Source organism: Pseudopodoces humilis, chromosome 6 (genome assembly GCF_049639895.1).
Source record: "Pseudopodoces humilis isolate 2021_Gansu_Grassland_sample_001 chromosome 6, ASM4963989v1, whole genome shotgun sequence".
NCBI lineage: Eukaryota > Metazoa > Chordata > Aves > Passeriformes > Paridae > Pseudopodoces > Pseudopodoces humilis.
This window is the reverse complement of record NC_142205.1, coordinates 27,522,827-27,535,132: the sequence shown is the minus strand read 5'-3', so window position 1 is coordinate 27,535,132 and position 12,306 is coordinate 27,522,827. Positions and strand designations below refer to the sequence as shown.

The window sequence follows — 12,306 nt, the reverse complement described above, 5'->3', positions numbered from 1 at the left end:
GTGCACAGTGTTCTGCCTGCCTTGGGCAGGGCAGCATCAGGGGATCTGGGGTACACCCAGGGGAATCAACAGGGGGGGAAGGAATGGGGAGGACAGGCAGCAGGACAGGGAAAACACACTTACTTCAGCTGAGAATCAGCTCTTCTGCTCAACAAAACACAACTGCCAACCCGAGGCTAAGAGAAGTATTTACGTTTACAGTGACACTTGTACATCTTGTTTTGCCTGAGTACAGAAGCTGAGATGCCAAACATTAAGTTTATGCACTCAGATGCTTTCATCAGAGGGTCTGTGTAGGTTTTAGAGGTAAATGCTAGCTTATCTGCCTAAGTGCAAAAATGCAAAAGCTTCTGCACAGGTGATCAGTGGAAAAGACAATCCATTCCCCTAAGCAACACCATCAGTTTTTAGTAACATCTCACAATCCAAAGCAGAAATAAAATAGCACTATAGAATAACATTAGTACTGTCACCTAGACCATTACGCCTCTAAAAATGGCTTTTCCAGTTAAGCATCTGTTTTTACATTATCCCCATATTGAAACTGAAGTCCAGTAAGAGCCCAGTGCTTATGAGTGGAAAGATTCCCACTGAATTTAGAGGACTTAGGCACAACTTATGTGACTGTCTTGAAATAAAGCATAACAAAGGCAAGAAATCTACAATTAAAACAACAATTAACAAACACTGTAAAATAATAAATAAGCCTACATTAAAATTCCATTAATAACCACCTATCCATTGTATGCTAAAGTGTTTCATAATCATGTCAGTGCTTTATTGTGATTTTATTTTGCCCATAGGGGCCAGGAGAGTGCTGGAATTGTGACAAGTGATGGCGAGTCATCCCAGGCATTCAAGGTGCACAAGGTAAAACGCAAATAAATGCCTTGTATTCTTCAGTGAGATGCATGTAAGTTAGTCTCTGCTAAGAAACAGCATAGTTAGAGAAAAAATAACATGTTTGATGGGCATTTCTGATTTTGTGAGTAAGAGTATCTCATTTTGTTTCCTGTCTTGAGTGTATGCTTAAAACAAATCTGCCAACATTGTCCTGGTAGGTGTTTCTGTGCATACAGTGGCAGACACACAGAAGTTACCCAGAGCATGATAATGATGTCACAAAAACTTTTTACCAAAGTCACCCTGTACCTCAGGTGTTAACTCTGCAGATTTGGAAGAGCATTGATGCTCTTCTTGATCTCAAAAAGAAAAAAAAAATACTGTTACAGCCATTACAGGGAAATGGATGACTAATCTTACATTAGTGAGACTCAAGGAAGTGGCAACTACTTTACCCATAGGTAACAATAAACAGAATTAAGACAGAATGGAGGCCTGAGAAGGTCACACAGACTTTCTCAAGCTGAGAGAATCATGGGGGATGTTATAAGACACATAATGACTACAGCCTTAAAAGTATCTATTTTTAGTCAAGGAATAGATTGTTCCATGAAAATCCTCAGCACAAAAATGTAGATTGTTTTATTTTAAAACAGGACTAAAGGGATCTGATATACCACTATGACACCTACTCAGTTTCTTTCTGTCCCATGTCTTTCAGGTTATTTGTCCTTTTTCTTAAAGTTCCATTAATACTATGTCAGCATTAAGCAGAAAAAGATCTTAGAAAGTCACCAGGAAAATAAAACTAAACCGAACCTTTTTTATCTTTTTCTCCCAAAGGGAATGGGTCTTATAAATCACGTCTTCAATGCAGACAGCCTGAAGAAGCTGTACCCTTCAAACCTTGGTATTGGGCACACAAGGTACTCCACCTCAGGAATTTCTGAGCTGCAGAACTGCCAGCCTTTTGTTGTAGAGACTCTTCATGGGAAGATTGCTGTGGCACACAATGGGGAGCTAACAAATGCTGCACAACTAAGAAGGAAGGTTAGTACTTCCTTTGGGACCTCTGGCATTGTTTCTTTCTGAGTGTGAGGCAGAAATGGCCAGTACAGTTTCTGTGACTTTTCCATAATACCAAATTATTTGGGGTTATGAAAGAGCTCCCTAATCAAAATAGATAATTTTGTGGGGAAAAATCCTGCAAAGGGATTTCTTATCTGCCTTGATATCTCTTTCTGGATCTGTTTTAGGCAATTTCATATTTTCTCTTTATATTTTAACTCTCTTCCCAGAGCATGCACAAAGCTAATTAAATGGCCCAAACATGAATTTATGAATATTGGTGGCATTAATTTTGGTTGCATGCAGAGCAAAGGAATCAGATGAAGAAGGAAAAATGTAGTGCTAGTGTAGAAGATTGTCTGACCTCATTTTACATAGTTGATTTGTTGGAAGAAACTTGGCATTATTATGCTGTGATCACTTGAAGCGCTGTCAAACATTTCTTCATTGCACCAAGGTGTTGTTAGGTTCAAATCTGAGCAGTGTGATGTGAGATTGTTTTTTTAATGCTGGTAACACTTCTGGTTTGTATCTTAAAAGCTTATGCGGCATGGTGTGGGACTGTCAACCAGCTCTGACAGTGAACTGATCACCCAGCTGCTGGCTTTCACACCTCCGCTGGAAAACGACGATACGGCCGACTGGGTGGCAAGGTGAGGAGCATGGTCTTTACCAATCAACACCAGCCTTTAAACCTCAGCATGATGTGCAGCTGTAAATGCACACAGCTGTTCGTGTGACACACCGTTATGTTCACCTATGTCTCTTTCCAGAATAAAAAACTTAATGAAGGAAACTCCAACTTCATATTCATTGCTAATTATGCATAAAGACATCATCTATGCAGTACGTGATCCGTATGGGAATCGCCCGCTCTGCATTGGTCGCCTTATTCCAGTAGGGGACATGAATGGAAAAGGTAAACTATATATATAACTATATATATATATAGTTATATATATGTATGTGAACCTCTTTATGCATATGCATAGTGTGTGCATGAGATCACTGATATAAGTAATTAACACTACACCTACTGAAGTGTAAGGAGGAATATGTGATGCAAAAAATCAGTTTTGAAAAATCAAAACGAAAAAAGTTGGTAAGGGAAAAAATCATCTATCACGAAGTGTGCAAAATTCCATTCCCAGATACAGGGAATCACAGTGGCCTAATGATAGCCACAATTAGGCAGCCCTGTTGTATTACAGTTTAAGTAATTCTCATTACTTAAACAGGAAAGCAGGGATGAACAGAATCACAGAGGGGCTGAGGTTGGAAGGGAGCTCTGATGGTCATTGGTCCAAATCCCCTGCTCAAGCCGGGCCACTTAAAACCAGTTACTCAGGACAATGTCTAGAAACAAGACTGGTTTCTTTCTCTTTTTTTTCCTATAGTAAGGTGGTAAAGAAGTGCTGGGTTACTTGCAATATATCTTTGAATTCCAAGCAACCCAGTGACTGGACCATTACACAGTAAGTTTATGGGAAAAATTCTTTGTGCTCCTGTTCAGCCTGCAAATCAAGTGTTTTTCATTAAGTGAGATTAAAATATCTTCACTTGTTTAAAACCAAAATAATTCAAAGACAAAGCAGTAAATGCTTCCATATCTTCAGAAAACTGAGTAATTTTAACCACAAGAAAAATTACCAAGATTTTTAAAATCATACAGACATTCCTACCCTGTGTGACACAGATCTTTCCTGTGGCTGACACTCAACTCTCATTGGAATTCAATCCAGCATCCATCATAATCAAAAACATCTGTCTATCAACATATTTAGCATAGGAAAAATAAGGAGTTTCTTGTGTGAACGAAAGTAATTATGTCTATCTAAAGTCACTGAACTAGAATTTGAAGTGTTTGAAATAGTGCAGGGATAACAAAAGTAGTTGCCTGAACTATCTCTCTTCATGAACTGTGAATACAATGCTGTTACTTCCACTTCTGTCTCAAACAGGTTTATAATGTTTATTTGGTGGATTTGCTTGGGATTTTTTTTAAATAATAGACAGGTGGAAATAGTGGAGTGCTATACCTTTTAGTTAGAAATTACAATAGTTTTAATTGCATACTTGGCAACCGTAGCAAGCCAGATCCTGCGATTGTGGGGGGTCATGATAGCAAAAAATTGGGGACTCTGACTGAAATCTTTTATTTCAGGAAAAGATAACACTGAAACAGAAGGATGGGTTGTCTCTTCTGAATCCTGTAGCTTTTTGTCTATTGGTGCAGAGTAAGTGGCCTGATTCTCACTTTATCTGAAAGCTCTTCTTTAGGCAGTGATTAAACATTAAATCCCAAATTACCAAATACCATAATTATAACAACATGAAAGACATCAAGGTTTGGTTTGCTGTGGAGGATGTTTTTGCTGGTCCTCGGTTTTACCAGTTTATTTTCTCAAACAGATGAATGTAAAAAATAATCATGTGTGCAGAAAGTAACAGTAAAGACAACTACTGTCACAAAGTAAATGCCTCTTACTTGTTGCGTTATACCTGATTACCCATATAACTTATTCATTTTGCCCTCATTTTCAGCAGCATAGTTGTATTACAAAATAATTCTTAACCTTTAGAGAAGTTACACTGGTAAATCACAGGCTGAAATAACCTGAGTTGCAGCATATGCTATCTGATAAGGTGGCCTCCTTGTTAGAAAAAAAATAACTGTTTTCTGAAATTTCTTCAAAAATCTCGGTTAAGAAAAACTCACTGTGTAGGACTATGTACGACACTGAGCTGAACCATATGTGTTTTCAATAAAGCAAGTTTGTCTAAACTTCTTGTGCATCCTGCTGCTGCTAGTATCTGACCAGTGAATAAACACATATTTGCTCACCGCTATTTGTATCTCCAGAATATTTCAATATTTTGGGATAGATTTAGATGTTAGAATAGTCACCTGAGGACTCACTAAAGGATCTAGAAAAATGTTTAATAAAGTTAAACACTTTAACATAATATAACTAAACTATTCCATACTTAAACCAAACCCATATTTGTGCAGATTTGAGAAACAGAAGATACATTTCTAGTCAGCTTTATGTCATTTGGGGGTAGCTATTAGACAGATATATCTCTAGATTTGGCTTGTAAGGCAGGATTATTTTGGCTACCACCTTTATTCTTGATTATATTTCTTAAGGTTTATTACCTTTCACAGAATGGTTCTCTAGTACTGATACAGGACTATATTATTAAACTGTATTCAATTTCAAGCCTGTACAGTATGTCCCACACATAGGACAAATACCATAATTCTCTGATACTAAGTTTAGTATTTTTACTTAGTTTATTGGTTTTGGATATTAATTCAGACTGTTTTAGTAAGGGTCAGTTGTCTTAGCATGTTGGTCTTAAAATGCTCCACGTTAAATCCTAAGGTGGAAGCGAGTTGTTGTGTTATGATGCTCAAAAACATTTTTTCCTCTCAGTTGACTCTTCTTTTCTTGTACTTCAAAATTATCATCCAGCTTCAGGACATTTCTAACTTCTCTGTATTTCTTTCTCAAGGTACTATCGGGAGGTCCTTCCTGGAGAGATTGTGAAAATATCCAGACATGATGTCCAGACATTGGATGTTGTACGAAGACCTGAAGGAGATCCATCAGCATTCTGCATCTTTGAATACGTTTATTTTGCAAGACCAGACAGTATTTTTGAAGGTACAAAAATATTACATACAGAGATGTAAGATAACGTGCAAGATGTTATCCTGGAACACAATGACTCTGGGATCATGATAGAGTACCACTGAATGTAAGCTTATAGAGCACAGCTGGGACAGAATAGGCTGCAAATCTTTTGAGATAAAACTCAGCAGGAGCAACATGTAACATAACATCATCTTACTGTTTCTCAGTGTGGATACAGCCTCAGATAGGCTGCCTGCATACTCCCACAGGAGGGATGAAAAGGACCACAAGCATGATTAAGGTCGATGAAATATCTTTTAGAAGTGAGAGACTGAAGAAAGAAACTTTATTGGTTCTTGGAAAACATTTTAAAAATTAAACTTGTGAAATATGATTTAAAAAATAACTTTGATATTTTTCTTTGGAGTAAATGTCATTTCTGGAAGATGCTTGTAATTTAACTCATAAATCTATGCATTATCTAAGTACTTGGCAGTGTAATGCTTTTATTACTATTTCAACAGAAGCCTTCAAAATACTACCCAGGACTCTCATATCTGCAAACAACTTTCTCATTGCTTTCTAGGGACATGCTATCCATTGATCCAGTACAATTCCCCACCCTTAAAAAGCTAGTTACACACCAAATTCCTTTTCTTTCACAATCACCTTACCCTTCAGCATCCCTGCTTCTCACATTCCTTGACACTGCTGCTGTGGCTTTTGCTGTGCCTCATCTCATCACAATACTTCCAGTTCTTTCCCACAGTGCAAATTTTTTAGGACCTTAAAAGCTTCTGAGTCCCCTTATCCCCTTACTAAATTCAGGGTGAATTCTGCCAACTGATTCAAAATCAGTAAGTGGACAGAAGCAGACAGAAGGATTGCATAAATTTGTCTCTTGGAAAAAGCACTCTAAAAATAGAATGTGCACATTATGAACTGGCAGGCATAGTTTCTATTTCTTTCCTCCTGCAGATAGATTTTGTAATATCCACAGGACCATTAGTTAGTTATCCAGTTAGGGCAAACTGGATTTTAATTCTCCATGTAGTGATACGAATGTGAATGTTATAATGTGACATTAGGTAAGGAAATAAAAATGACCTTATGCAAGTGACTGCTTATTAGTTCTAGAACTTTTCTCACTGACTTCTATGCCTACAACTTGACACAGAAATTCATTCAGAAAACTGAAAGGAAATCTGAATCATGCATACCAAGAAAAACACTTCTTTCTATTCTTAGGTCAGATGGTATATTCAGTCCGCAGAAGATGTGGGCAGCAGCTTGCTATTGAAGCACCTGTGGAAGCAGACCTGGTCAGCACTGTTCCAGAGTCTGCAACCCCAGCAGCTCTTGGCTATGCTCAAAAGGTATATGTTACCTTGCTTGTTTTTTAACCCCAAGCATATTTATACACATCTCTTTTTGTAATGTGGGCTTATAGTGATATGGGTTAACAGTTGTATATTGATAAAGCTCTATATCTTCAGTACTCAGGCTGCTCCTGTTGAGTCCCCTGCCTTGTTTTTTCTGTCATTATTCCTCTATATTAAGGTATTTAAACATAAACAAGTCATACCAAGTCCTAAGGTCAGTTTAAAAAACAGTAACTGAGACTAACAAGTACTTCTATATTAATTCTGTTTAACTGTCTCCTCTTTGCAGTGTGGACTACCATATGTTGAAGTACTCTGTAAAAATCGATACGTAGGGAGAACATTTATCCAGCCAAATATGAGGTTACGGCAACTTGGTGTTGCAAAGAAGTTTGGTGTTCTGTCTGATAATTTTAAAGGCAAACGAGTTGTTATCATTGATGATTCAATTGTGAGAGGCAATACCATTTCACCCATAATAAAACTACTGAGAGAATCAGGAGCCAAAGAGGTAAGTTAATTTTAAGTCAGTACAATACAGATGTAAATAAAAGTTGATGGGAGGTTAAAGCAAAGGGGCTTGTCTTCATTTGTACTTGTACATTGTTGCCTTATTTAAAAGGGAAAATGTGGAAAACAACAATGGCTAGTGGGTGTTTATTGTGAAGATAGGTTAAGAAGATTCTTTTGTATGAATGTGACTTTTGGGTGATTGAGGTGACAGGAACAGGTCTCCACTTACAAAGCACGATCTGGCAAATAAAAAAAAAATAGAATAGAAATTAGTTAAGATCAGAAAACCAAGTACTCCTGATGTGTGACTTGTGGAAGTACAAAAAGTACAACCATATACTGCTGTAAATACCACATACCTTAAGTCACCAGAGCACTATTTTTTTAATTGATAAAAATGTTTTAAGCAAAACAGTGTGCAAGTTAGTCACTGGAGCAAAAATGTCCTGTATAATGTTTGATTTTGTAAGCTGAAACTTTTTTATCGAGAACTGAACACCATGGAAGAGAAGTAAAATCAGGATGGAACCTTCTAAGAGAATTAGGAAATACTATAAAAAAAACATTCTAAAACTGTCTTACCTCTCCTTTAGTGTTGGGATCTGAAAAAAACTTTATCCTACTTTTAACCCTTGAATGATTTCTGTGAAGTGCTGTGTTCATTATCACTGTGCAGAATTGAGACTATTCTGTTATGATCTGCTGACCGTCAGCTTACATCAGCCTGTTTTGAAATTATTTTTATTCAGGTGCACATCCGTGTAGCTTCACCACCGATAAGATTTCCTTGTTACATGGGAATAAACATTCCAACTAAAGAAGAACTCATTGCCAACAGACCTGAATTTCATGATCTGGCAAACTATATAGGTAAATGCTTTCTTTTTTTTTTTCCTTGTAAGAGTCATCAACTCTATTTTATAATCTACTTCAAAATAAAGCAGAATGTATCAAGGCACCCGTGTCAAAACTGATTAAAGAACTCTTAAGGTTGGTAAGCTAGGTTTCTGCATTGTGAATACTCTATGGATCAAACCAATTCAGCTACATAGTATTTTTTAAACACGGTTTAAGAGCTGTAGTTGTCAAAACAATAGAAAGTATTAGAATAATCGCATAGGCATAAGTTGCGAATAAAGTATTACAATAAAGCTTTCCAATACTTAAAGATTCTTCTGAGAAACTTGACAAAAAGGAGCTACTGCAGTCAAAATACCAGGAAGAAAATAAGTCATGAAAATCTGTCCTATAATATAAAGTGGATGTAGTTTCACTTTCATGATATTCATAAAAATATATTCAGAATCTGTAAACACCTACTGAATTTTCTACAAATTGACATTTATGTAAATAATTTTAACTGCATTATATATTGCACTTTGAAAGAAATTACATTTGAAACCAATCAAAGAATGTTAAAAACCTTCTGAAATTTTGAGTTGTGTTTGCAGCAGAACAAAAGAAAGATCAACAGTTTATGTTCCACTGTAAACTCTGATTTCCTGTGTTAAATACTTACTTTCACTGTCTAATACTGTGATGAAATTTTTTTCCCAAAATTATTGTGAAGGTGTATGGAAATATTTCAAGTTTCTAGGATCTCGCTTTTAAGTATTATTCACCACATGAGTGCAAAGGATAGAAAACTAATGATATGAAAAGCTTATCAAACATTCCTACTGCTAGAAAATTTGCATGAATTGCATAATGATTTTTTTTTAACATAATGGTCTTCCCCTCCTCCAGGTCCCGGAGAGGCTTGGTAGTCCTTGGTGCTCAGATTTGGGAAGCACTACCCACACACACCTCTGCTTCCAGACCTGAACTAATGTTTAACTCTGGGAGACTACAGGGAGTTCAGGGAGTCTTAGTACACACTCTGGACTTTGCTTCTGTTTTTGCAGTTATATATCACATATTTGTTACCAACAGAACTTTATGTCTAGATTTCAGTGAGTCTGCTCCCTGCACAAAGCATGTGAGAAGGGCAAGACATATTATAGTCTTAATTTTTTTTTAATCATTCTCTTTCATAATCCATATGATAATGTGACTGCATTTCCAAAGAGTATTGCATTTGGTACAATACTGCATGTTTAACTGATGACCCTTTATTTCCTCTAGGAGCAGACAGTGTTGTCTATCTTTCTGTGGAAGGGTTGGTATCATCTGTGCAAGAAAGCATCAAAGCAAGACAAGACAACCCTAAAACCCACAAGTCATTTTTTGGAAAGCTTGGTCATTGCACAGCTTGTCTCACTGGAGATTATCCCGTTGAGCTGGAATGGTGAACTTTTAGTGGATGGACATCAGTTCATATGTTGTTGAATGTAACTTTCAATGATGCCTTCTTGCATTTAGGTCAAACAGAAGCCTTACAGCAGCTAACTAATTACTGTTACTCAAATACATCTTTAAGTAAAGACTTACAGAAAGTCTGATGTGCTGATGAAAACAATGTAAGCAGATTAAAATACAAAATCATGTAGTTTTGATGCACAGTTGTGCCTTCTATTTTCTCACAAAATGCTATCGAAACCAAAGTTTTTTTAATTAAGTAGAAGTCCCAGAGTTTGTTGTTTTGGTCTTGCCCTAAAAGCTTCCCCATTAGACTTTTTCACACAGCACAAATCATGTGATGATGCAATTTCAAATTATCAAAGTCTTAATGCAAAAGTATCTGAAGTTTGCTTTTCTCATTAGGAAAAATACCAGATTCTGAAGAATGAAATTGCTTCCATAGCAGCTGTTGCTTAGGCTTTTTAAGAATATAAGTATCAAACTTTTGCATACAGCTTTTTTTAATTGAGGACTTTGTAACAGATTCTATGCACATGATGTCTAACATGATTTTTAAAAATGAAGACTCAGGGAAATGCTCAGCCAAAAGCTCTTTAGTTTTGTAAATTTAAAATTCTGTTTTAGAAGTCATGTAATTACATTATCTTTGTGTGTTTCTATCAATTGCCAATACAGTGTGGAAGAAGAAAAAAATATTTGGCACTGCTGTTCTTTTTTCTGTTTTATGCCTTTTTTTCTATGGGATGGAAGTCTGACAGTTTCTAAAGTGTACTTTTAATTTGTCAACATCCAAACTAAAAAAACCCTCAACTTTCCATACATAGCAGTAAAAATGATATATCAGATGAAGATCATGAGTTGTTTTGGATATAGTCTTATTCTACTACATTACTGCTGTTAGAATAAATGTAATGTTTAAAAAAACTCAAGTGTTCTGAAGAACCATTAGCTGTTAAATGCATTGTGTTCAGTTGGTCACAATTACACAGTTACTGGTATGCAGGAAGATCACTTGGACAATGAACCACTAGCTGAAAATGGAAAAGCACCTTTTCAAAACTATTGCAAATTTCCGCACAATTTTAAAAATATTTTGTATACCTCAGTCTTTCTCACTGAATACCAGCAACTTAATTTTAGATTTTCTATTTAATGTTGTGTATTTTGGCCTTATAATTGTTTGTGACATTGTTAAAAAAATAAATAGAAAAGTTTAAGAGCTTCTTCCTTCCCCATCATCTTCCATATATAATCTTGAGAATTACAGGATTGCTAATTAAATTCAAAAGGGAGTTTTATGTGGGATTTGTAGCAATTGTGCCTGATTGACAATCACAAAAGTCCTAGTTTGAAAAAGCATGTAAATACACATGCTTTAATGAAGTCAAGACTGTGACTTGTGCAGTGGAATCAGAACCTATTTGCAGCCAAACCTATGGGAGAAGCTAGATGTGACGAGCATGGGGCTCTTACTGTGCTGCTTCACCAGTGCCCAGATCTGCATATTGGGGCATGTAGGTGGATGTCTTCAAATTAGCAGGTTTTGTTTTTTAACATAACCATAACAGTTTGTCTGGACAGTAAATTTAACAAAACCAGAACAGGGTGGACATTGACCACCACCAGGTTAACCAGGAAGGAGTATGAAAAAACCAGAAAAAGTGTTGTGAACATTTTTCACTATTCTACTTTCCCACCCTCAAAAGAAAATCATTTTTAGAAGGGCTAAGTTGAGTTCTGAGATCACAAATACATGTGAGGAGCCCTTTATATGTGAGATAAACATTTAGATGCACATTGTAACAAGTCTACCTGTCTGTAATTGTCCACAGGACAAACTGGAAATGACACTTGTGCAAATTCTCTTTTAATGTGCTTTCAGCAAAATGCTATTTTTGAAGTCCAGTAATAATTGCTTTAATGTGATTTGAGCATTGGGTGGCATAATTCTAATTTCAAAAAAAAAACTAGTCCCATTGCCTTTTCTCCCCTCCACATTATACAAATGAAATTATGACTGCTACTGTGAGTACTGTAATTTTTGGATGCACTGCAATGCTGAAGTCTTATTATGTAATCTTCAAAATCTTAAGTTAAAGAGATGATTTTTCAAGTGTCATTCTATTTTGACAGCTGGGTTTATGCTTCAGGTTACTAGACCCTCTTTATCACATACAGCCAACACACACATCAGTGAGTCTGCTGAAGGAGAAAACTCTGGCTTTAGGTGTCGCTACTTGCATTGATGTTTTACTGTGAAACCATTTCTGCCGTATTACCAATGTGCAACTGTGCCAAACTATCACTTAGAGAATGTGACAAACAGTAGAAAGCTTGATGTTTAACTTCTCCCATGCAAATATTAAAAATGGTTGTGAACTGGTCTTCTCGTTCTCTCTCTCTGAGGCATCACTGGCACCATGAGCGGAGGCTTATTTAATAAGGACACCTTGAATGCACCTCGGAGCCAAAGTAAATAATTTACTGTGAGGGTGGTACGGTACAGATTTCCCAGAGAAGGTGTGGATGCCCCATCCGTGGGAAGCGCTCAAAGTCAG

The 12,306-nt window shown here is 36.5% G+C and overlaps 1 protein-coding gene across 1 annotated transcript in view; it reads left to right on the top strand.

Annotated features, from left to right (window-relative positions):
- The window catches only part of PPAT (phosphoribosyl pyrophosphate amidotransferase), a 44,584-nt gene extending 32,452 nt beyond the window's left edge, over positions 1-12,132 (top strand). The window contains exons 2-11 of the mRNA XM_005517702.3: positions 804-870; positions 1,687-1,893; positions 2,452-2,564; positions 2,685-2,830; positions 4,076-4,148; positions 5,431-5,582; positions 6,801-6,928; positions 7,224-7,445; positions 8,197-8,317; positions 9,572-12,132. Coding sequence (XP_005517759.2) covers positions 804-870; positions 1,687-1,893; positions 2,452-2,564; positions 2,685-2,830; positions 4,076-4,148; positions 5,431-5,582; positions 6,801-6,928; positions 7,224-7,445; positions 8,197-8,317; positions 9,572-9,738 — 1,396 coding nt within the window. The 3' untranslated portion in view covers positions 9,739-12,132. The remainder of the gene's footprint in view (positions 1-803; positions 871-1,686; positions 1,894-2,451; positions 2,565-2,684; positions 2,831-4,075; positions 4,149-5,430; positions 5,583-6,800; positions 6,929-7,223; positions 7,446-8,196; positions 8,318-9,571) is intronic.
- Positions 12,133-12,306: the final 174 nt, after the last annotated feature.